General features: G+C 50.6%; 1 protein-coding gene across 9 annotated transcripts in view; it reads left to right on the top strand.

Moving 5' to 3' along the window:
• Cacna1a (calcium voltage-gated channel subunit alpha1 A) overlaps nt 1-22,909 on the top strand; it is a 299,251-nt gene extending 276,342 nt beyond the window's left edge. For 5 of the 9 annotated variants that reach the window (XM_063277790.1, XM_063277793.1, XM_039097487.2 and 2 more), the window contains 10 exons: nt 735-840; nt 10,878-10,985; nt 11,065-11,165; nt 14,438-14,547; nt 14,644-14,782; nt 14,882-14,995; nt 16,985-17,020; nt 17,928-18,114; nt 20,008-20,261; nt 20,631-21,661. In XM_063277790.1, the coding sequence (XP_063133860.1) occupies nt 735-840; nt 10,878-10,985; nt 11,065-11,165; nt 14,438-14,547; nt 14,644-14,782; nt 14,882-14,995; nt 16,985-17,020; nt 17,928-18,114; nt 20,008-20,261; nt 20,631-21,101 (1,626 nt within the window). In that variant the 3' untranslated portion in view covers nt 21,102-21,661. 9 annotated transcript variants of the gene reach the window in all.
• The last annotated feature ends 3,022 nt before the right edge of the window (nt 22,910-25,931 follow it).

The raw sequence follows: 25,931 nt of genomic DNA, 5'->3' as shown, positions 1-25,931 counted from the left end.
CCTTCTCCCTGCTACTGCACAGACAGCCATGATCCGGCGAGCCCCGACAGTCACTTCCCACGGAGCTATGAATGAGTCTCGAGATTCCGTCTGCATGTGCCCGTTTGTACCGCTCTGTGTAGGCCTCGCTGCATGTCCACCAGGGGCCTGCGTGGGGAGGTGCCTGCCGCTTCTGAGGATGGAATGCTGCGGCTGGGTGCCTATCATCTGCCCGTTCTGGGCGGAGCAGGGGGTGGGGGCGGGGAGCGGCGGCTGTGGCCGTGGACCCCACCTCGAGGCTGCTGCACGCACTTGCTGCTGACATCTGCCTTCTGCTCTTTCTCTTTGGGTGGAAGTAAAAGGGAGCCTTTGAGAAGAACTCTGAGACAGGGCAAGAATCTGGGGCCAGAACTCCGGACCCACCTGTGGTAAGGTCCCACGGGTGGTATTCAAAACAGAAACAAACAAACAAACCAGTTGGGTTAAAAGTGGTGGCAGGCCCTGGCATCCCGGCTATTCAGGAAGCCAAGGCAGGAGGGAGACTTTGTCTTCAAAAAAAGAAAAGGTAGGGACAGCAGCGTGGAAAGCCTTTTGTTGCTCCATGCAGGAGAAATGAGAGATTCTGCGCTGGTAAAGCTAACTGTAGAGAGAGTTGCCCCGACTTCAGAGTTCTTCCTGGGGCTTCCTGGGTCAAGTGAATTTGGCTTGCAAGATGCTAGGGCCTAAGAATGACTGTCCTCACCCGGTTTCTGTAGAGGCTCTTGCGGATGGACCTACCCGTAGCGGATGACAACACCGTTCACTTCAACTCCACCTTGATGGCTCTGATCCGAACCGCCCTGGATATCAAAATCGCAAAGGGTAAGGCAAACTTCTGACTTGGGGCGGGGCTGGGAGGTAGCTGGTGCCTTGGAGGAGAAAGCAGGAGCAGGTCGTTGGAGGGAGCGCTTGTCCTTGTCTAGGTCTTCCTTCTTGCATCTGTGTAAACATTTAGTCCCCAGCTCAGATGTGCCAGACATCCCTCCAACCAAAGGGATACAGCAGTTTACGGGTTAAAGAAGACCACCCTCGTCTCTGACGTCGGTGGTACTGTGAGCTATGTGAACATACAAGGGAAGGAACCCCAGGCTAAGAGCAGCCTGTGTGCAGAAGGAGCCACTCCAGGTCCTGCTGAGCTGACTTGACCTTTGACCCTCCCCACCCCACTCCCCCCATGATCCAGAGAAAAAAGGTGAGATCTGATCCAGGTCACATCAGAATGATGTCTCCTACTCTATGGAGACAACCCAGTGGGAAGAGGGAGGTTAGAGCCTGTGTTAAGCCTAACTTTTGTTACTGTCTCAAACTAGCTGGGACCAGGTGCTTTAGGAAGAAGATACAGAGGGGAGAGGGAGGGGTTAGGGGGATGTTGGCCCGGAAACCAGGAAAGGGAATAACAGTCGAAATGTAAATAAGAAATACCCAAGTTAATAAAGATGGAAAAAATAAAAAATTTAAAAAAAAGAAGATGGTACAGGATGGCTAGGGGATTCAGTGAGTAAATGTGCTTACAACCAAGTCTGGCTAGCCTATGACCTGAATTCAGTTCCTAAGAGCTGTTATCATCCTTCCATGTGTGCACTGTGGTATACACAGCCTGCCCCCCCAACACACACACGCACACACACACGCACACACACACACGCACGCGCACGCACACGCACGCACACACACACTGAAGTAAATGTTGCTCTCAAGAGACCCCATAATCAAATTTTTCAGCCAGACAGCTCAGGTAAGAGCTTCCTCCTCTCTGGAATCTGTAACCTTTTCTTCAAGACAGAATTTTGTTTATTTGGAGATTAGAGAAAAAAGTAAACGGACAGAGCAGCAGGAGGCTGGAGAAGAGGAGAGACAAGTGTGGGCAGCTGAAGAGAGCTTAACTCAGACTCCAACTTCAGGTCACAAATGCCCTCTATCCCCTTCTGATTTATGTTGACATTCCCTCCCTCTCTTTTATTTTTTAAATTAATTAATTTACTTATGTTAATTTTGGGGGACAGGGTTTCTCCATGTAGCCCTGGCTGTCTTGGAACTCACTCTGGAGAACAGGCTGGCCTTGAACTCAGAGCTGGCTGCCCCTGCCTCCCAAGTGCTGGGAGGGGCATCTGCTCCCTCTCATTTTAAAATGTTGATGTGATCTCTAATGCTCCCTTAGTTTCTTCTAAATTAGTGACTTCATCATTCCTTCTCATTGATGCTGGGCGGCTGGGCAATTCCTTGTTTTCAGGTCTGTTGCTGGTACTTTTATTCCAGTGCTGACAAAAGACTTTTAGGATTAGGAACAGCAAGGTGGTGGTGCAAGCCTTTAGTCCCAGCACTTGGAAGCAGAAACAAGTGGATCTCTGAGTTCAAGGCCAGCCTGGTCTACAGAGTGAGTTCCAGGACAGCCAGGGTTACACAGAGAAACCTTTAAAAAAAAACAAAAGAAGAAGAAGAAAGAAGAAGGAGAAGGAGAAGGAGAAGGAGAAGGAGAAGGAGAAGAAGAAGAAGAAGAAGAAGAAGAAGAAGAAGAAGAAGAAGAAGAAGAAGAAGAAGAAGAAGAAGCTGCCAGTTGAATTAGCAAAATCCTAGACATTTGCCTTTTTGTTGTTGTTGTTTTTAAAGATTTATTTATTTTGTGTATGTGAGTGCACTGTTGCTGTCTTCAGACACACCAGAAGAGGGCATCAGATCCCATTATAGTTGGTTGTGAGCCACCATGTGGTTGCTGGGAATGGAACTAGAGACATCTGGAAGAGCAGTCAGTGCTCTTAACCACTGAGCCATCTCTCCAGCCCACAACCATTTGTTTCCAAATAGTTTTTTCTCCTTTGAATTTGTGTTTTAGTATCTTTTAGCATCTTTTTGTTTTGTGTCCCTTTAGTATGGTTTGGTTTGTTTCTTTGTTTTCTAGACAGGGATTCAGGTAGTCCAAGCTGAGCTTGAATTTGCTATGTAAGAAAGAATGACTTTGAACTTCTGACCCTCTTGCCTCCACCACCCAAGCGTTGGGATCGAAGGTATGCACAGCCACACCCTGTTTATGGAGTCCTAGAGATGAATGGACCAGGATTGGTGTGCACCAGGCTCTTTGCCCACTGAATTTCTCTTCCCCTCTCTGTGTTTATTGATTTATTTTATTTTATTTTATTTTATTTTTTTGGTTCTTTTTTTCGGAGCTGGGGACCGAACCCAGGGCCTTGCGCTTCCTAGGCAAGCGCTCTACCACTGAGCTAAATCCCCAACCCGATTTATTTTATTTTTAAATATTTTTAAAAGATCTACTTATTGTTATTTTATGATTTGTTGCTTGAATGTAGGCCCTGGGGAACTGGAGTTACAGGCAGTTGTGCGTTGCGCAGTACAGGTGATGGGAACCAAAACTGGGTCCTTTGCAGGAGCTGTAAGGGTGCCTAACCACTCAGCCATCTGTCCAGCTCTCTCCCCCTTTTGTTTCTTCCTGAAAGTTTCAACATTCTATGTTAACTGGTAGAATCTCTCTTTCTCTCTGTGTCTGTCCCTCTGTCTCTGTCTATCTGTCTCTCCCTCCCTCCCCCCACAGGCCCTCACTCTGCAGCCTTAGTTGTCTTGTACTCCAGGTGAACCTTAGCTCACAGAGATCCACCAGGCAGTGGTGGTGCCTGCCTTTACTCCTCGAAGTACCACGGAAGAAGCAGGCAGATTTCTGTGAGTTCAAGGCCCACCTGGTCTACAGAGCCAGTTCCAGGGCTACACGACGAGACCTTATCTCAAGAACAAAACAGCAATGAAGCCCTCATAGAGATGTGACTGTCGAGGCTTCCTAAGTGCTGGCATTAAAGACATGGCCACCACCTCCAGCTGGACTTTGAATCAGATTGTCCTTGTTGCTATTGCATGTTTGTTTGTTTGTTTGTTTGTTTAACTTGGTCTCTATGTAGCTCTGGCTATCTTAGAACTAGCAGAGGTCCACCTGCCTATGCCTCCTGGGATTAAAGTCATGGCCATCATGCTTTGATGGCCGCTCAAGGTCTCTGTCTGAGGTCACCTCCTCTCCTGGTCTTAGTTTGTCTTTCACGCTGGCAGAAATATGAAGGGGCAAGGTGCTGGGTGATCCCCTCTGCGCTGTATTCACAACCAACCCTGTAAGATTCCTTCCGAGCCAGGAATCCATGTGCTGTCTTGGGCTCTTCCATGAGGCTGCTGCCTGCTGTGGGAGATTCTCCACCACCTTCACCCTGTAGACCTCAGGGAACTCATAGCTCTCCTCCATGACCTCGGCATAATGAGGCTCTCAGAAGCAGTGTAAACAGAAGAGAGCAATGACAAAGTGAGGTGGGATAGGTCAAGTGCCGGTGAAAGGTCTGACATGTGACACAGATGCCCAGGAACTACTTGGCCACAATAGGAGCTGGCCTTGTAGCTGTCCCTGCTACCGTGGTAAATGACGAGTGGTAAATGAACTTGGAGGAGGAGGGGTTAACTTTTGGTTCACAACTTCAGATGGATACAGTCCCCAACATGGCAGGGAGATATGACCACAGGAATAGGAGACTGGCCAATCACATCCCTAGCCAGGAAGCTGAGCAAGTACACACCCCCAGCCAGCAGCCTGCCTTCTCTAAAAGGGTCCACACTTGAGAAAGTTCCACAATCTTCTCAAACACTTGGGAGACAGTCCACCCACGTTCACACCACAGCAGAGAACTCCGAGCAGTCATATCATAATAAACTAATAGACAGTGGGTGGAGAGCGCCCGGCCTTTAGGGCACTGGCTGCTCTTCCGGGGACTGTTTCAGTCCCCAGCACACACAGCGACTCACAACTGTCTATAGCCCCAGTCCCAGGGGATATAATGCCTCCTTCTGGCCTCCTTGTGGACTGTGTACACGTAGTGCACAGACATACATACATACAGAATATCCATACATGTAAAATAAAATAAAATTTAAAACAAACAAAAAAAGAATAAATGCCCAGGCTTTACCTGGTAATCAGAATAAAATTAGGTCAAATACAGAGGTGAGTGATGAGGCCAGTGACGGCACAGAACACAGAGCAGAATAATTCTGGCTGTTGATCTGCAGCATCCCAACTGTCCCCAGTCGTGTTAGTCTGAAACTCATCAGCACAAGTATGGCATTTTCAGGAAACTTCTGTTCACAGGGACACACTCCAACTATTCCACACCAGAGCTGGGCCACATAATCCACGTAAAGACAGGCTGACAGACAAGGGCATGGAGTGTTCTGACTCTGACAGGAGCCTCCCGTGTGACTGTGGACTATGAAGGAGAGAGGACCCAGAGATCCCCACAGATTTGAGGCATGAGCTAAGAAAGGATAGGACAGCTCTGTTCTGATTCAGACAAGAGGCAGGAAGGGCAGGTTGGAGGCCAAAGGCAGAGGAGCACAGAAAGGAGGCAGGCTCTGGAGAGCATCCTTCAGACTTTCTGAGACATAGCGCAGGAGCTGAGACCTCAAGTACTGTTACCCAGACCATTGGAGGCTGAGGCAGGAAGATCACAGAGTAGCCTTATCCAGCTTGGCCAGTTTAGTGAGACTCTCTCTTATAAGACAACTGGAGGGAGGTGGCTGGAGAGATGGCTCAGCCATTAAGAACACTGACTGCGTGCGGGGTTGGGGATTTAGCTCAGTGGTAGAGCACTTGCCTAGCAAGCGCAAGGCCCTGGGTTTGGTCCCCAGCTCCGAAAAAAAAAAAAAAAAAAAAGGACAGCCTGGGCTAGAGAAAAAAAATAAACTGTGTCAGGAGGAGAAAGAGACCAGTACAGGAGTAGCAAGAGGAGCCGCAGGAAGAGGAAAGAGGCCCCACCCTTGTTGGCACCCAGGGGTGTAGATCACATGGCAAGTTTTACTTGGTAGGCATCTAGTTGTGTGTCACTGTTTAGGACCCAGTACACGCGTACACACGGGGACACACACACACACACACACACACACACACACACACACAGCCGCTGCCTGTCTTAGCCCAAGGGAGCAGAAGTGGGTGTTTGTTTTTGTAATGTCAATTTACATTGTACAGACTCAAATTGCCCATCTACCCTGGCATTACTCTGAACCTTGACCTCTGTGAACATCAGGGTTTGTTTCTTTGTTTCTTTGTTTTTTTGCATCAGCAAGCTGGGCCACATACAAAATACAAGTTTCATGACTTGAAACACAAGTGTTATAGCGGGGGAGACGGCCCATTGAATACAAAGCACTTGCCATGCCAGTGTGAGAGCCTGGAAATCACTAGCATGCACATTTGCGTGCGCACACGAGTGTGCACACACACTACCTACAGCAGTGCTACTGCACGTGCCTGTAACTCCTGTGTTAGGTTCAGAGAGAGACCCTCTCTCAAGATATAAGACAGAGCAAGTGGAGAAGGGCACCTGGTCTGGCCTCTGCAAGTTATGTGGGGCCACACATGTGCACGGAGGACACACAAATGTGCACACACAAATACACAAACCTCTAAAGGCTGACAACTTGCATTTGATCCCTGGGACCCACATGGTGGGAAAAGAGGATGAACTTCTGCAGTTTTCCTCTGACTTCCACAAGAGTCCACACAGGCACGAACACACACACACACACACACACACACACACACACACACAAATGCATATAATCAATTTGATTGAGGTTCAGCCTATATTAAATAAAACATGCTTTAAAAAACCATTTAGGGGGCTGGAGAGATGGCTCAGCGGTTAAGAGCACCGACTGCTCTTCCAGAGGTCCTGAGTTCAATTCCCAGCAACCACATGGTGGCTCACAACCATCTGTAAAGAGATCTGATGCCCTCTTCTGGTGTGTCTGAAGACAGCTACAGTGTACTTATATATAATAAATGAATAAATCTTTAAAAAAAAAACCATTTAGGGGCTGGAGAGATGACTCAGTGGTTAAGAGCACTGACTGCTCTCCTAGAGGTCCTGAGTTCAAATCCCAGCAACCACATGGTGGCTCACAACCATCTGTAATGAGATCTGATGCCCTCTTCTGGTGTCTGAAGACAGCTACAGTGTACTTATATAAAATAAATAAGTCTTTTTTTAAAAACCCATTTAGGCTGAGCTTTGGTAGCACACACCTTTAATTCCAGCAGAGGCAGGCAGGTCTCTGTGAGCCCTGTCCCCAAAGATGAGGTGGATTCCTCAAGAGATGACTCAGCAGGACTTGTCACCGGGTCTGATGATCAGAGTCCAGCCTCCCAAAGCCATATAATGAAAAAGATCAAACCAACTCCGGTCATCAGACAATGTGCCACCTGCCACTCCTGGGTAGACCAGGCTGGCCTCAGACTCACCTGCTTCTCCCTCGAAAGCACTGGGACTAGAGATGTGACCACCATTCCTCATAGTTTTTATTTATTTAATACATATGACTGTTTTGTCTCAGTCTATGCATCTTGTGTGTGTGCTTGGTACCTACAGAGGCTGGAAGAGGGTGTCAGGCCCATTGTGTTCCTGGAGTTTGAGTTACACGTGCCTGTAGTCTTGGGAACAGAACTTGGGTCTTTGGCAAAAGCATCATGTCTTCGTGACCGTGACCACTGAGCCATCCCTCCAAACCTTAACTAGCTTTCTCTCGCTTTTTGTTTATTTTATATGTATGAGTCTTTTGCTTGCATGCACATGCACCATCTGCATGTAGAGGTCAGAAGAGAAAGTCAGATACCCTGGGCCTAGAGTTATGGATGGTCACGAGCTGCCCTGTGGGTACAGGAGTTGAAACTAGGTCCTCTACATGAGCAAGTGTTCTTAACCACTGAGCACACCCAGCCCTTCCTTGTATAATCCAGGCCCAGGGAATTGCTCTGCCCTCAGTGGGTTGAGCCCTTTTTCACAGTTAACAGTTGAAACAAATCCCCACCGACGTGTCCAGGCCAGTCATCACTGGTACTCCCTTAGTTGAGACTCTCTTCTGGGGGATTCTAGCTAGGCTGTATCAAAATGACAAAGTTAACTAGGACACTAAAGAAAAGATACAGCACTGAGCCCTACCACCAAGTCTGCAGTGTCTGGCACTTCAGTCCTGCTCCAGGGGGCTGCGCAGGTAGAGGGGGCCCGTGTGGGTGGAGTTTCAGGTCCACGCAGGTGCCATCATGATGACAAAGCCAGTCACTGTAACAGTCCCAAGCTTCCCACGGCTCAAACCAAAGTGGGTCATTTCCCTGCTGTCCATCTCCTGTTTGTGGACTGGGACTGTGTCGATCAGAGTCCCTGAAAGACCGGCCTGCCTTCGGAAGCTGGGCGCCGTGGCACAGTCGGCAAGAGCAGAACTGAAAAGGCTCAGTGTTCACGGTCACACAGAAGGATTTTGGGTTCTGCTGTTTAGTGACACCCTGCCTCAAATCCCCAGAGAAAAGATAAGCTTGGAAATGGCTCCCTGGCCCTCCTGGCCCCAGCCTTTGGGTGACAGAGTGAAGGGAACATGGAGCGTCCCCATACTGCTGTGAATCCTACAAGTGGCACGTCACACTGTGCTCAGGTCCCCATGGCTGGAATAAGGGGCTGGAGACTTGCTCTAACAAAGGTCGCATCTCATGGCAATGGAACTAGAGTGGAGAGGACTGCCAGCTTCCGTCAGCTGTGCCAGGGTAGCCCAGGCTCCTGTCCTAGGTCACTGGGTTTCTGGTCTGTGTTCCATCATTAGTGACATTCCCCAGACTGGATATGATTTAACAAAGCCCAAGACCACGAGGCACACATCCATCCACTCGTAACAGCCCCGGTCAGCACATGTGGGGGCAGAGGGAGCATCCTGGTATAATCACAGAGATGCCACCCCGATGAGATCTAGTCATGTCCCTGCCTCTCAACACCGCTTTACACACCCCCTCCCTTTTCCTGACACTGCATTAGAACACAAAGCTAACACTTTACGCACTGAGCTGTAGCCCGGACCCTTCCTTTTGAGACAGGCTCTCACTAAGCTATCCGGGCCAATTTTTTTTTATTTATTCATTTAATTTATGTATATGAGTACACTGTAGCTGTCTTCAGACACACCATAAGAAGGCATCAGATCCCATTACAGATGGTTGTGAGCCACCATGTGATTGCTGGGAATTGAACTCAGGACCTCTGGAAGAGCAGTCAGTGCTCTTAACCACTGAGCCATCTCTCCAGCCCCCAAGGCCAACTTTTAACTCGTTTTGTAATTCGTTCATTTCCCATCCCCTCTCCCTCTCCCTCTCCTTCCTCCTCCTGTGTGTGTGTGCGCGTGTGCTCGTGCTGTATGTGTGTGCTATATGTCAACATGAACATCCGGGTATACTCGCCCATGAGTGGATGTGCCAAGGCCAAAGAAAAGATATCAGGTACCCTACCCCATTGCTTGCCCTCTTGCTCATGTTTGAGCTGTGATTCGGAAAGTCTGAGCATGTAAGGCCACATCTACTCATCCAAAGGGGCCTGGGCAACACAGGCCTCCAGCCATCTCTCAGGATCTCTACCCTCCACAGCCATGTGCAGCCCTTTCCGCGGTTGCTGGTCATCCAAACTGAAGTCCCCGTGCACACACAGCACATTCTCCTGACAACTAAGCCGTCTCCTTAGCCCCACGCCTGAACTTTCAATTCTCCTGCCTCAGCCTCCCTAATGTTTACAACATTAAGTTTTGTTTTTACAGTTTTTGTGTAGTGGAGGCTGGCCTAGAACTTCTGACCTCCGGGGCTGGATTTACAGACATGTGCCACCATGCCCAGCTCCGTCTACTCAAATTAACAACTGGTGTGTGGTTCATCAGTGGAGGACTTCCCTAGCATGTGCAAGTCCTGAATTCAGGCCCCAGCACACCAGATGAACAAACAATGAATGAATGAATGAATGAATACATAAATAAAAAACAGTAAAAAGATAAAATGTTTAAATCAGGGGCTGGGGCACCTGCAGGTAAAGCTGTTGACCTGGAACCAATATGGTGGGAAGAGAAAACTACCTCCCCCAAGTGTCCTCTGACTTCCTCATATCCACACACGCATACGAACAAGCACACAAATAAATAAATGTTATTTCAAAAAGTGTACAAAAGTGGGAGAAGGCCAGGGGCTGAGAGACAGCTCGGTATTGTGCTTGCTGTGCAACGAGAGTCCTTTCCGCCCCTAGAACCTGTGTGGCATTGGGCAGGTGGAGACGCAGGACTCTTTGGGGACCCTAACCTAGTTTGTGAATTCAAGGCCAATGAGAAATCCTCTTTCTACAAACACGGTAGGTGGCTCCTGAGGAATGACAGCCAAGTCTCACCTCTGACCGCCACAGAAGGCACACAAGTAAACATGCACACACACACACGCACACACACACGCACGACCTACAATGGGGGCCATTTGTTACAACAATAGAGTTCTGGAGTACACTACAACCTGACTGATCGACTTCCTGGTCCCAAAATCAAGTGGCTCAAACATGGAACAAGGGTGCCATACCAGACATTCTTTTGGTGTGGTTCAGTGACACACATACTTGCTTAGTATATGCAAGGTCCTGGGTTCCATCCCAGCACCCAAAGTAACCCCCTCCCAAAACTCTGGTGCCAGCCCATTCATGGATTTGACCTCCAGCCTGAGTCAAGAGGACAAGCACTGTGGTGGGAATGGCCTGGAGGTGCTGTCCCAAAGTGGCACCCACGTACACTGCCTGCATTAGCAGACACCCAGGTAGGGCGAGTACTGGCTGTCATCCTCATAGTTTCCACTGACGGGGAAACTGAGGCAGTAGGGGTAGCCAGCCCTAGGAATGCAGTTGGAAATGGAAGCCAAGATAAGGATCCTGGCCCTTGTGACATCTCTAACCAGGCCTGTGGCCTGGCAGTGGCCCCACAGTGGCCCCCAAGGCCAACTCTGTGTGACGCTTACCATCTCTGTTCACATCACATTGCAGGTGGAGCTGACAAGCAGCAAATGGACGCAGAGCTCCGCAAGGAAATGATGGCCATTTGGCCCAACCTGTCTCAGAAGACCTTGGATCTGCTGGTCACACCTCACAAGTGTAAGAACAAACCCAGGGAGGAGCGGGGGAGCCTCGGCCAGGAGGCTGAGCCATGTGAGAGCTTACCTGTCTTCCACAGCCACGGACCTGACAGTGGGTAAGATCTACGCAGCCATGATGATCATGGAGTACTACCGGCAGAGCAAGGCCAAGAAGCTGCAGGCCATGCGAGAGGAGCAGGTACTCCCATCGCTGGGGTGCCTGGAGCGGGGTGCTGGGTCTGTGTGTCTTTGTGGGAACCAGTCAGAACAAGGAGTATGGTGAGCCTGGGCCATCTAACTACCTGCTAACTTTCAGGCACCATCTGGTGCTGGGTGTCTCCTATGGCAGTCACTGTCTGAGGCCCTGACTTGGATGCCTGCCCCAGGGAGCTGACATCCCAGCTGGGGAGATGCTAACAGCCTCAGATGACTAAGACTGTTTTCATGGTGGCTAACTGTGCCACCGGGGAAAGTGGAGCCAACTATATAGAGTGCTAGAGCCAGGTTGTGAGGTGTGAGTAGATGGTCAAGGACACCCTCCCTGAGGAGGTGAGAGCTGAGCAAACATCTGAGGTCAGGGGGCTGGGGGGACTGGAGCCATGGCTCAGCGGTTATGAGGCAAGAGCAAGTACCTGGGTTCAGTTCCCAGCACCCATGTAGTGTAGTGCCTCACAACTGCCTGTAACTCCAGTTCCAGGGGACCTGAAGCCCCCTTCTGGCCTCTGTAGTCACCTGATCATGTGTGGTGTACACATGTGTACACACACACACACAAAAAAAAAAAAAAAACCTTAGGCCTACACACATAAAATAGCAAGATAAATACTTCCACAAAGTAGAACTGGGGACTGGAGAGATGGCTCAGTGGTTAAGAACACTGGTTGCCCTTCCAGGGGTCCTGAGTTAAATTCCCAGCAACCACCCGGTGGCTCACAACCATCTGTAATGAGATCTGAGGTCCTCTTGTGGTGTGTCTGAAGACAGCTACAGTGTACTCATAGAAATAAAATAAATCTTAAGAAAAAGTAAAGTGAGCTGGAGACCAGGTCCCATGGTGCACACCTTTAATCTCAGCCGTTGGAAGGCAGAGGAAGACAGATCTCCATGAGTTTGAGGCCAGCCTGGTCTAGAGGCCCCATAGGGAGCTCTAGGTCAAACTAAGACAACATAGTATACTAAGAATCTGTCTCAGAGAGAGAAAGGAGGAGGAGAAGGAAGAAGAGGAGGAGAGAGGGCTGGAGAGCTAGCTCAGCAATTAAGAGCACCAGATGCTCTTGCAGAGAATCCATGTTCAATTCCCAGCACCCACACAGAGGCCAACAACCATCTGTAACCCCAGTTTCTGGGGTCCTCAGGCATCAGGCACACAGGTGGCGCACATACGTATGTGCAGGCAGAAGACTCACACATAGTAAAACATTTTTAAAAGAGAAGGGGGTCGGGTTGGGGATTTAGCTCAGTGGTAGAGCGCTTGCCTAGCAAGCGCAAGGCCCTGGATTCAGTCCCCAGCTCCGAAAAAAAAAATTTAAAAAGAGAAGGGGGTCAAGCATGGCAGTGCATTGCCTTTAATCCCAACACTAAGACTAGGCAGGGGAGGCAGAGGAAAGCAGACCTCTTGTGAGTTCAAGCTCAACTAGATAGAAAGAAATGGAGGGGTTTATATTCAGGGGAAAACATTTATTGTATGACAAAACGTATCCTGGAATGACGTGACACTTACCCCAGATAGGTTTTCCACCTTAGACCAAAGTACAGATATCACCAAAGTCCCACTTGGTAAACCATGAGTTTTATTAGGGTTACTTAAGAAGCAGAAATGACTCAAAGACACCAGAACCCACCCCAGCATGGGTGACAGCTCACAATAGCTGGGAAGCCAAAGCATACTGCACAGCCTGTAAGCAGCTCAGCAGGTTGGAGAGAGTCCTTCCCAAGTGACTCAGTTGGTCTAAACTGAAGCAGTTCTGCTAGACTTATTTTTCTAGCAGCTTTTCTTAACACTGGGTCTTTGGAGCAGCTCGACCCCTCTGAGCATGACTGCTTACTTGGGCAAGGAGAGGCTAGGCGAATCTTTTCAGTTTCAGGAACTTCCTTTGGCTATTTAGGGTTGTTTACCTTGTGCCTTAAAGAACTTCCCTGCAGGAGGGAATATTTCAATCTGAGAAGGATGTTATATAACAGCATTCCAGGCAGAGAGACCAGCCTTACAAAGGCCCTGAGGCTGGACCTTACATGATGAGTTTAGGGAATACTAAAGAGGTCAGGGTAACACAGCAAAGAAAAAGTGAGAGGAGACGAGAGTAGGGAGGTACAAGGCTAAACCCTGGAGACTGCAGGGGCAACTCTGACTTTTATCCCAAATGACCTGGGAGAAGAAGAGGGGTCTTATGTACAGGAGGGACAGTCCACTGGACACACGCTGGCACAAAGAGAAAGGCACAGAGAGGTCTCTGTACTGGTTGGAGGTGTTGAATGTGGAAGCTGAACATAGTAAAGGGTTCTGAATAAATGTGGCTGGAAGATAGATAGACAGACAGATAGATAGATATGTCTACACACACATATATATACACATATATATGTATGTGTTTATGTATATGTGTGTGTATAAAACTTGATTGCCTGGGTCCAGCATAAACTTTATAGATGATAACGTTGTGGAACACAGTGTCAAAAGTTAGAGAGGAAAAAAAGTTAGATAGGGTCTCCAGAAACAGTTGAGTGGGTAAAGATTCTTGTCTTTGAATGAAACCTGGGTTTTATTCGCTGTGGCGTGTGTGCACAAAACATGTGGAGCACAAAATATAAATAAAAGCTAAAAAGAAAATTTTTAATTAGGGCATCAGGAAACAGAGGCAAACAGATCTCTGTGAGTTACAGGATAGCCTGTTCTACCCAGGGAGTTCCAGGACAGCCAGGACTACAGAGAGAGAAGAGAGAGAGAGAGAGAGAGAGAGAGAGAGAGAGAGAGAGAGAGAGAGAGAGAGAGAGACCCATGCCCTCAAAAAAAAGAAAGAAAGAAAGAAAGAAAGAAAGAAAGAAAGAAAGAAAGAAAGAAACCCAAACAAGGGCTGGAGAGATGACTCAGTGGTTAAGAGCTCTGACTGCTCTTCCAGAGGTCCTGAGTTCAAATCCCAGCAACCACATGGTGGCTCACAACCATCTGTAATGAGATCTGATTCCCTCTTCTGGTGTGTCTGAGGACAGCTACAGTGTAGTTATATATAATAAATAAAACTTTTAAAAAAATACCCCCTTTAAAAAAAGAAACCAAACAAACAAAACCGGGTAGATTAGCAGACAGATTAGACCTGTGTGTGTGAGTGGGGGTCACGAAGGACTTGCTGGAGTTGGAGGCCTGGTAGTGAACTGCCCTAAAACCCCAGCACCCAGGCTCTGCCTCAGCTTCCAGTAGGTACTAGCTCTGTCCAGCTCTCTCTCCTTGCACATACCGCTTTCCCGTCTTCCCAGAACCGGACACCACTCATGTTCCAGCGCATGGAGCCTCCATCGCCAACACAGGAGGGAGGACCCAGCCAAAACGCCCTTCCCTCCACTCAGCTGGACCCCGGAGGAGGCCTGTGAGTCTCCAACTGGACAGTTGTGGGTGGGTGTCAGGCCCCAGGTTCCAAAGCCCAGAGGATGCACACCCTTTCTGGCCTCTGGCCTCTGTGCAGGATGGCTCAAGAAAGCAGCATGAAGGAGAGCCCGTCCTGGGTGACCCAGCGGGCACAGGAGATGTTCCAGAAGACTGGTACCTGGAGCCCAGAGCGAGGGCCACCCATCGACATGCCTAACAGCCAGCCCAACTCCCAGGTGCTGCCTCCCCCTACCCCAGGCCGGGTGGTCAAGCAGAAAGGGTTCTCCCATACACACAGGTCCCAGACTCACCCTACCCCACTCTCTGCCTGACAGTCTGTGGAGATGAGAGAAATGGGAACTGATGGCTACTCAGACAGCGAACACTACCTCCCCATGGAAGGACAGACCAGGGCCGCCTCCATGCCCCGCCTCCCAGCAGAGAACCAGGTGAGAGCTTGCAGGATCCTGGGCTATCCCCACACAAGTTCCTGAGGCTCCTGTCCCTCTCCTTTGGGAACCCCAGCCTGGGTGGAACCATCTGCAGCTTTGTGGGTAGTATATGGGGAAGACCACCCCTTCCTGACTCCTTCAGAGCCTGTCCCTACTGACCTCTCCCTGACATAAGCCAGAGAGAGATGAGGACCCTTGCCAAGCGGCTTCTGTCTGCCCTATTTGAGAGCACCTAGGGGAGGGGTGGGTCCAACTCTGGTGAGAGCGCCTTTGGGAATGCCTGCTGCAATAGCATGTGGTGTCTCACACACTCAGGAAGCTGAGGAAAGAGGAGGTCCAGGCCAGCATAGGCTACAGACCTGGACTGTATCTCAAACAAAGTAACATGCCTTATATCTGTAATCCCATAATCACTTGGGAAGTGGAAACAGGAAGATCGGGAGTTCAAAGTCAGACACTGCTATATAGCTAGTTTGAGGCCAGCCTGAGCTGGGGGAGATGCTGACTCAAAACAAAACTTAAGAATCCTGACTACTAGGTGGAGAAGTGGCTCGCTGGGTAAGAGCGTGCACAGCTCTTGCAGAAGGACCTGACTGGTTTCGAGCACCTACACTACATGATGGTTCACAACCTCATGTAACTGGAGCTCCAGGGACCCAGTGCCCTCTTCCTGCCTCCTCAGGCACCTACACACAGGTGCACAAACTCACACACAAGTACACAGTTAACAAATTATTTTTTTTAAAAAAAAGAAAACTAGAGGGCTGGAAATATGGCTCAGTGGTCAAGAGCACTGACTGCTCTTCCAGAGGACCTGAGTTCGAGCCCCAGCAACCACATGGTGGCTCACAGCCATCTGTAATGGGATCTGATGCCCTGTTCTGGTGTGTCTGAGGACAGCTACAGTGGACTTACATATAATAAATAAATAAGTCTTGAAAAAGAAAACTAGAATCCTAACTCCAAAGCTGGAGGGTGGAGCTCATGGTAATCCCATGCTTAGCATGGGCAGACCTGGGTCCCACCACAGCAACCCTTTTTGCACTTCACACACATACCACTTACGTGCACTTGTACAGACATGCACATGCACCTGTGTGCTCCCAGGATTAACAGGCATGTTTATATGCATGCACATGGCCTGCTGCCTTCAGGAATAGGGCATGTCTGAGGAATCTGAAAGCCAAGTCTGGATGGGCCTGGGATGGCTGGGGCCTATATTCTGTCGCCTGTCTGGGAGGGTTGGGGTGTTGGATGTACCTGGTATGTGTGTCTCAGTGTGGCTGCTTCTCTAAGCTACTCCAGCCCCTTACAGGGAAGGCCAGATCCCCATGGGAATGGACAGACAAGCATGCCTGGCTACTGCGCATCAGGGAGTGGGGATAAAGCCCAGGCTGCTTACTGAGGACAAGACAGTGTGTGGGGAAAGGAGGGAAGGGGGGGCAGGAGGAGGGGCAGGAGGAGGGGCAGGCATGTCTGGCTGGGGCAGCTTACCCTGCATTACCTAGCATATTCACCGAACCTGGCTGGGTCATCATGGCCCAAGGGCCTGGCCTCTGGCTGCTGTGACCTTGGGGTGCATGTAGCTGCCCCGTCCCTTCTGTCAGGCCTGGCCTGCTGGTCCCAAAACAGAGATGAGCCAAGCTGGGCTGATGGCCACCTGGAAGCTTTGAGCGAAGCTGGGGCGAGGTGGGGGAGGGGCGCCGGGCTGCAGTGTATCGCATGAAAGCCTGTGGCCTTGCTGTCCCATCTGTCAGTCTCGTGTCTCTGCCATCTGTCTGTCTCCTGTTTCTTCTGTGCCCGTTGCGGGGGACAGCCAGCCGGGTCCTGGGGCACCCCCTCACTCAACACCGGAGATTCTAACCTCTTTCTTCTACCCTCCACCTCCTCCGTGTACCACCCGCCACTCACCATCCTTTTTGCCTTTTATATTTATTTCCTTCTTTCTGTTTTTTCTGTGTGCGCCATCCTGTGGGGCTGGGACAGAGGAGAAGGGGCCGGCCACGTGGAAATAACCTCAGTGTATGTACCGCGCCCGGCCAGCTTGGCTCCAGCCCCTCTCCCTCCCTGCCCTGTTTGTGACAGCTCCCACCATCTCCCCCTACCCTCTACCCTACCCTTTCATTCCAAACCCCACCCCATCCCTCCCCCATGGAGCCCCTTCCTTGTGTGTTGTGTCCTGTGTGTGCAAGGGGCCGCGCTGCACCCCACTTGTCTTCAGAGCCTCCAAGAGGCCTGTCCGCCCACCCTGCCCATTTCTTGGGGGTCTGTTCCCCCAGCTTAACCAGTGACCAGTGGCCTACTGCCTCAGGTCCCTTTAGCTCCTGCCTTGGGCTGGGTCCTGCACAAGTTGGAGCAGGCCTGGTCCAGTTGGCCCCGTCTTCCTTCTTCTGCCTGCTACAGAGAGAACTGAAGATTGCCCATGGCAAGATCAAGGACTCTGGGACAGTAAATGCAGACTCAGAATGTTATCCATACCTCCACTTCGAGGCAGCCCAAGCTGGGCCCCGGGGGATAGGGGCCAGAGTTGGGGGTGGACATGAGAGGCAGGAGAGTCGGGCCAAGGAGAAGCAGGGCTCCCAGGTTTGCACTCTGCAAGCAAAGTATGCTTCTTGTCAGCTAGCTTGAGCACCAGGGGCTCCTGGAAAGCAGGGCAAGGGGTTAGCCAGGGCCTTCTGGCCAAAAGTCCATCACAATCCCTGAGAAGCAGTGACAGTCCTGTCACTGGACTTAAGTATCCGTAGGACTCCACCCTTGCAGCCAGCAAGCCAGACACTCAAACCCCCCACTGCACCCCCGAACATAATCCCTGGATGCTCACACAATCCGATTCTGTCATCAGTCAGCCAGGTATAACTGCAGGGCTGGAAGGAGCAGGCTGTGAAAATGCTGGCCATTAACTCTGCCCATACCTGTGCCCCTCCCCCAGACCATCTCTGATACCAGCCCCATGAAGCGCTCAGCCTCCGTGCTGGGACCCAAAGCCCGGCGACTGGATGACTACTCACTAGAGCGGGTACCACCTGAGGAGAACCAAAGGTACCACCAACGCCGCCGGGACCGTGGCCACCGCACCTCTGAGCGCTCTCTGGGCCGATACACTGATGTGGACACAGGTAGGCTACCACAGGACCCAGAACAGAGGATCAGTCCTTAAAGAAATGGAAGGCCAGGGAAGAGGAGCTGATGCCAAAAAGGGAGAAGCTGGGAGATAGAGGGTTAGGATCTGGAGTTGGAGGCCAGCCAAGATACACAGTAAGATCTAGATTCCAAAAGAAAGGAGTCTGGCATGGTGGCACACGGGCATGGTGGCACACGCCTTTAATCCCAGGACTCTGGAGACAGAGGTAGGGGGATCTCTGAGTTCAAAGCCAGCCCAGTCTATAGAACAAGTTCCAGGACAGCTGGAGCTACACAGGAAAAACCCTGTCGAGAAAAAAAAACAAAAAGAAGGGGCTGGAGAGATGGTTCAGTGGTTAAGAGCACTGGCTGCTCTCCCAGGGGTCCTGAGTTCAATTCCCAGCAACCACATGGTGGCTCACAGCCATCTGTAATGGGATCCAATGACCTCTCTTTGGTATGCACCATATATATATACACACAGACCACTCATAAATTAGTAAAAAATTAAGAGGAAAAACCAGGGAGAGAAGGAGAGGAGGAGGGAAGCAAGCAAACAGGCGATGTCTCTGGGACCTGACTTAGGATCAACAGCACTATGTACAAAGCCAGCTGTGGCAGTGCCTATCTGATACTCCTGTGTTGAGAAGGCAGAAACAGGTGGGTCCCTGATGCTCACAGGCTAGCCAGCCTAAGCCACTTAGTGACTCCCAAGTGTGAGAAGCTGTCCTTGAATGAAATAAGGTGGAGCATGAAGAGGCTCAAAAGGTAAAGCAAGTACCAGGCGAGCAGCAGACCTGAGTTTGGAAAGAACCACTTAGAGACAGATGACGTAGTGCACATCTGTGATCCCAGCCCGTGAGATGGGAGATGGAGACAGGAGAGTCCCCAGAAGCTCTTGGACCAACTATCGACCCTGTCTCAAACAAGATAAAAAAGATAAAAGCCAACACCCAATATCGTCACTCACTTTGTGACATTTGCATCCACACTCATGTACACACATCATACACACCAAAATAGTTTTGAGACAGGACCTCACTCTGTGGTCCTTGGCCTGGAACTCACAGAGGTTCTCCTGCCTCTAGCTCTGGAATGCTAGAATTAAAGGCATGCCTTGGCTATTCATTTGGTTAGGGGTTTTCCTTGGTTGTATTCCTTGAGGCAGGGGTTTCTCTGGGTAACCCTGGGTGTGCTGGAACTCACTCTGTTGACCAGGCTGTCCTCAAACTCAGAGATGTCTGCCTCTGACTCTCCCTCCCCAGTGCTGAGATTTAAGGTGCGCCACCATGGCCAGCTGCATTTCATTTTAAAATTCGTGTGTGTGTGTGTGTGTGTGTGTGTGTGTGTGTGTGTGCTCGCGCGCGCCCCCAGGGCCCAGAAGAGGGTGTTGGATCTCCTGCTGCCGGACATGTGTGTAGGAAATTGAATTTAGGTCCTTTGCAAGTGTAGCATACCCTCTTACACACAGGACAGAGACAGAGCCAGAGAATGAGGAAATGCTAAAAGGAAGAAAAAAGACTGGGCCGGGTGTGTCTGGTAGTAGGCGACTAACATGTACAAAGTCTTAAGTTGGTCATATTCAACACTAAGAAAAGGGATGGGTCAAGCAAGTTGGCTTAGGCTGTAAAGGCATTTGCGGAAGCCTGAACACTTGAGTTTGATTCCTGGAACTCGTGAGGTGGAAGGTCACACTTTCAGATGCGTGCCACCGCGGGAGGATGCGCGGCTGAAAATAGATGTAAAAAATAAAGAGGTGGAGGTGTGAAAAGGAAGGAAACCAAGGGCTGCTGCAATGGGGGCACTCCTGGTCCTACCTCACCAGGCTTCTCCCTTCCCTCTGTGGCCCCTTCTTCCTCCCTCACCACCGTCTCCCACTCCCCACTCAGGCCTGGGGACAGATCTGAGCATGACCACCCAATCGGGTGACCTGCCCTCCAAAGATCGGGACCAGGACCGGGGCCGGCCCAAGGACCGGAAGCATCGGCCACACCACCACCACCACCATCATCACCATCATCCCCCGGCCCCGGACCGGGAGCGCTACGCACAGGAGCGGCCGGACACCGGCCGGGCGCGGGCCCGGGAGCAGCGCTGGTCCCGCTCGCCCAGCGAGGGTCGGGAGCACGCGACACACAGACAGGTGCGTGTGGCAGGCCCAGATTGACCAGAAGCGGGGGTGGGGGGCAGAGGCGGGTCCTCAGTGGGTGGGACGGGTGGGGGCGAGCCTGGGAGGCGCCCGGGGCGGGGCGGGGGTAGCCCGCCACTCTTGCTTTTCCCCTTGGCCCGGCTTCCCTGCGACTCGTGTCCTGCGGACGCCTGTGAGTGACTTCGGAAACTTACGAAGCTCGTTTCTCGTTTCTCTCCTCACTGTTGTGTTGGTTTGCCCGCCCCCCCTCCCCGCCTCTCCGTCCCGCCGCCCGCCCGCCCTCCCGTCTGTGTGTCCCCGTGTGCTCCTGGTTGGTCCGTGGTATCTTTGCTTTTGATTTCCTTTGTTTCGATTTTCGTGTAGGGCAGTAGTTCCGTCAGTGGAAGCCCAGCCCCCTCTACGTCCGGCACCAGCACGCCGCGGCGCGGCCGCCGCCAGCTCCCCCAGACCCCCTGCACCCCGCGGCCGCTTGTGTCCTACTCGCCCGCTCCGCGCAGGCCTGCGGCGCGCAGGATGGCGGGTCCCCCAGCGCCCCCTGGCGGCTCGCCGCGGGGTTGCCGCCGTGCGCCGCGCTGGCCTGCGCATGCGCCTGAGGGCCCGCGGCCGCGCGGTGCCGACTACACCGAGCCCGACAGCCCGCGCGAGCCGCCAGGGGGCGCGCATGAGCCCGCGCCGCGGTCGCCCAGGACTCCGCGCGCCGCGGGCTGCGCGTCACCGCGCCACGGCCGCAGGCTGCCCAATGGTTACTACGCGGGGCACGGCGCGCCACGGCCGCGCACAGCCCGCAGGGGCGCGCACGACGCGTACAGCGAGAGCGAGGACGACTGGTGCTAAGCCGCCCCGCCCCCCGCAGCGCCCGTACGGTGCGGGCGCACCGCAAATGATAAACAATAACGTTTTTAAAAAAGAAAACCGGGGAGAAAAACAAAAATAGCTTCTATTGATGAGTTTTATCATCTCGATTGAATCTTTCGTTTTCCCGGTGAACGAAACCGAGGTGGCTGCGAGCCGGAGGGACGGCTGCACGCCCCACACACTTCTCAGACCCACGGGAGTTCTTGCGGGCCACGCCAAACTTATTACTGCCTGCAGAGTTCAACTACAAGAAAATAACACTAACAGTTTTTAAAAGGACAAAAAAAAAATGATTGAGAAAACGGTTTTTTTTTCCCCTGACATTTGGTCCTGCTTGAAATAACAAAAGAAAAAAGAGAAAAAATTACCACCACCACCGACCGATTCCCTTGCTTCTTTTTTTTTTTTTTCCTTTATCTTTTTAAAATTTTTTTCCTTTTTTTCCTATCTTGTTTGAAAAACGTGGGCTTGGGACTGTGAAATATTGCATGACATTAAAAAGAACAAAAAATAATAAAAATGAAAAAACTTGAATCTAAGGGCTTCTGAACTAGAGTGGTCTTTGTCCCTTGACCAAGATGCCTTGCAAGTTACTTTTGGGAAATGGATGAAAGAGGGAAGGCAGTTTGTTAGCTCCCAGAGAAATGGCGCAGGTGTGAAGCAGAGCCCACGGCCCTGGGTTCACTCCCAGTGAAGGACACTTGTGACTCCTTGATACTTCCACAGGGCAGAGGCTCTTCTGGCTGTGCCCAGCTTCTGGCCCGTTGAACCAATTTTATGAGCAGTTCAACCCACCTCAGCCCTGGAGAAATACAGGGCTGGGGGGAGGGGAGATCTGAAAAAGCTGTGGAAGGATTACCGATTTCATCAAAGCAATGAGTGGGGCCAGAATTATTTTTTACAGAATTATTGTTTATGTGTATGTGGCTTCAGGAATATGTGAAAGTGCCTTCCGAGGCCAGAAGAGGGTGTTAGATCCCTGGAGCCTGAGCCCTCTAACCTGGCACTGGAAACTGAGCTCAGGTCTTTTGAAAGAGCAGAACATGCTCTTCTGAGCCACCTCTTCCTCCCACCCCACTGTGCTGTCCTCTGTCCTCACCAGGATTCTTACGCAGGGATGGCCCCCTTCACCCTACCTCGTCCGACATAATTGTCTACATACCCACTGCGGCCACCAGTTGGCCACACACACAGTGCAGGTTCTAACAGCCCCCCACCCAGCACCCCAGTCTGCCAGGTCTTCACTTGCCTCTTGGCCTGTTTGGAAAACACTCTGTGAATATGGTCTATATCTAAAAACTAAAGTAAGATGAGGTGAGAGGGAAGGCCAGGTGCCCCTTTTCACCTGTTAAAACAATGATCAGTTCTCTGCCTGATAGGACTTCTGGTTGTATGTGTCTGGAGTGTGTATGGTGTGTGTGCATGTGCATGTGTATGGAGTGCATGCATATGAATCGTGTGAAGGCCATACAGGTTGGTAACTACCTGTCTTCTTTTATTGTTAGCCACCTCTTGTTGTTTGTGAAAAAGAGCCTATGTAGCCTTGGCTGTACTGGAATTCCTCTAAATCACAGAGATCAGCCTGCCTCTGCCTCTGCCTCCCCTGTACTGGGGTTCGAAGTGTGTGCCACCACTGCCCGGCACAATCATTAGACTGAGGGATTGTCGTTAGCACCCAGCCATGACATCATATTTCAAAACTCAACTGGCTTTGTAATCTTTAGCTTGTGATTTAACCTCTCTGTGCCCCTCTTTCTTTTTAGTAAAATGGAAATAATAGAACTAGACACACAGTGTGTTTGTTCTTTTTTATGATGTAAAAGGTGTGGGAGCTCTGCGTTCTGATAAAACATTTTCTACGAAAGCGGCCAGCCAGTGTGAGGGCTGTTGAGTTGGCTCAAGGGAGCCCTGACTGCTCTTCCAGAGGATGTGGGCTCCATTCCCAGCACCCACATAGCAGCTCACAGCCTTCTCTAAGTCCAGTCCCCTGGGATGGAATGCCCTCTTCTGACTTCTGCAGGCACTGCATGTTTATGGTACACAGAAATCCAGGCATGCGCGCGTGCGCGCGCACACACACACACACACACACACACACACACACACACACAAAATACATTTTTTAAAAAGAAGTAAGGGGCTGGAGAGATGGCTCAGTGGTTAAGAGCACTGACTGCTCTTCCAGAGGACCTGAGTTCAATTCCCAGCAACCACATGGTGGCTCACAACCATCTGTAATGAGATCTGGTGCCCTCTTCTGGCCTGCAGGAAAAGTACTGTATACATAATAAATACATCTTAAAAAAAAAACAAGTAAGCAAATGTAGGTCAGGAACCTGGGCTGATGCAACATGTCCACGATCTTAGCTCCTCAAAGGCTGAAGTAGGAAGATCCTTTTAAATTTAGAAGAGATTGGACAACACAGCAAGATCCCATCTCAAATGGCTCCAGAGTAACAGTGCCTCCCACCAACCCGGATGACCCAAGTGGAAGGAGAGAACCGAGTCCCACAGGAAGTTGTTCTCTGACCTCCATATTTCCAAAGCAGCAGCTCCACATACACAGAAATAAACAAATTCATTTTGTTATTGTTGTTTTTGATCCAGGATCCTTCTATGTAGCCGTGGCTGACTTGGAACTGCATGTCCAGGCTGGGCTCAAACCCAGAGATTCGCTGCTTCCGCTTCCCAAGTGCTGGGATTAAAAGTACACACCACCACTGCACAGCTCAAATGTAATCATAGGAATCAAAATGTGCAGAGCAGATCTCTGAGTCCAAGGCCAGCCTGGTCTAGAGAGTAAGTTCCAGGACAGCCTTGGCTACACAGAGAAACCATTGTCTTGAAAAAACCAACAGTCAGAATGTGGTCCAGAGCTGCAGGGCTGCACCGGAAAGCTGCCCTCCCTCAGAAGCAAAGAAAGAAGCCAGCAGCCACTTCACCCCTGCATGTCTTTAGCTTTTCATCCTTCCTGGGAGACTAAGGCAGCTGCTCTGCTCTGTAAAGGAGAACCCTGAAAGGAGCCCCTGGGTGTGGCTCCTCTTTCCGAGCAATGCGGCGTCTGGACCAAACCATAGCCTGAACATGCTTGCAGTTGCTACCGATGCCTCGGACCTCCCAGGCAGACGTAGGGTCTCCTGAAACCGCAGAATGCAGCCAGCAGACAGAACTGCCTTGTCACACTGGGCCTTCCAAATCTTGTGTGCATGTCTGCAGCTGAGGTAACCCAGAGGTCACCCCAGGAAGCCACCTCTCTTTAAGGACACTAGACCAGCATCACCGTGTTTTGGCTGCCAGCTTCGAGCAGGATGCCAGCTATAGTTTGGCCTCCCCAGGATCTGAATGTCTGTACAGAATGGAGGTTTGTATGACACTGGGTCACCCTGGCTCCTGCTCTAACCCACCTGGACCAGATCACACAGCTGTACTTTGGCCAAGAAACCCATCTACCTGAGCCAAAGTCCCGGCCTCCAAGAATCTCCCTCCTCCATTCTAGACTGCACAGCCACGGAGCATCCCCTAACGAGAAGCCTGAGATAGCCCCACATCCAGAGCCAGAGTCTGCTCCTGCCTCCCAGGTGGCTGATCCTTTGCGCACTTGTCTGAGATTTCCGGCTCTCCCTTCTGTTCCAGATCAATGCCAGTGGGCTCCATGGAAGGCTTGGGAAAGCCAGCATGCCTAGATATCCATTTCTGAGAACTCACTGATCTAAACACAGAGACAGAAAGACAACCAGGGTTCCTGGAGGCAATGAAGAGAACAAACAGGAAAGTTGACATTTAATGAGGACAGGACACCCGTTGCACAAGAATGTGCTTAATGTCATTGAACCACCGTCCTAACAATGATTAAAATGCTCACATCCTTCTCACATGTATTTATTTACAGATGTGTGTGTTGGTTTACCCTTGCTACAGCAGGTATGCAAAAGTCAAAGGACACTGCACGGGAGGGAGGGAGTCACTTCCCTCCTGCTGAGTTGGCCCAAGGGATTCAACTCAGGTTCTCAGTCTTGGCCGCAAGCATCTTTACTCACTGAACCATCTTGTCCACCCCTAAACTATCCGATTTTATGTGACAAAGTTTGGTTGTTTAGGCTTGGATTTAGCACCGAAGATTGAACCAAGAGCCTCCTGCATGTGAAACAAGTGTTCCCCCTGGCCTGCACCCAGACAAACCTTCAGCTGTCTGTTCCTTTGCCACCCCCTAAACAGCCAAGGGGTTACAGGCATCACCAGACAACTGTGGTCTATGATTTAAACCAGAACAAAAAGCTCATTAAAGTTAGGGGTAGGGGCTAGAGAGATGGCTCAGTGGTTAAGAGCACCCGACTGCTCTTCCAGAGGTCTTGAGTTCAATTCCCAGCAACCACATGGTGGCTCACAACCATCTGTAATGGGATCTGATGCCCTCTTCTGGTGTGCATGAAGACAACGACAGTGTATTCACATAAAATAAATAAAATCTTTTTTTTTTTTTTTGGTTCTTTTTTTCAGAGCTGGGGACCGAACCCAGGGCCTTGCGCTTCCTAGGTAGGTGCTCTACCACTGAGCTAAATCCCCAGCCCCAATAAATAAAATCTTAAAAAAAAAATTTGGAGTAGTGGCACATTCATGTAATCCCAATACTTAAGAAGGAAAAAGAATGAAGAATTCAAGGTCATTCTTGGCTATATAGCAAGTTTGAGGCCAGCCTGGACTACATGAGAACCTGTCTCAAAAAAAAAAAAATCAGGCCTGGGTGTGATGACACATTACACCTTTAATCTCAGCACTTAATAGGTAAACAGATCTCTTTTAGTTTGGGAC

The sequence above is a fragment of the Rattus norvegicus genome, chromosome 19, assembly GCF_036323735.1.
Source record: "Rattus norvegicus strain BN/NHsdMcwi chromosome 19, GRCr8, whole genome shotgun sequence".
NCBI lineage: Eukaryota > Metazoa > Chordata > Mammalia > Rodentia > Muridae > Rattus > Rattus norvegicus.
The sequence above is the reverse complement of the archived record's forward strand: the minus strand, read 5'-3'. Positions and strand labels throughout refer to the sequence as shown.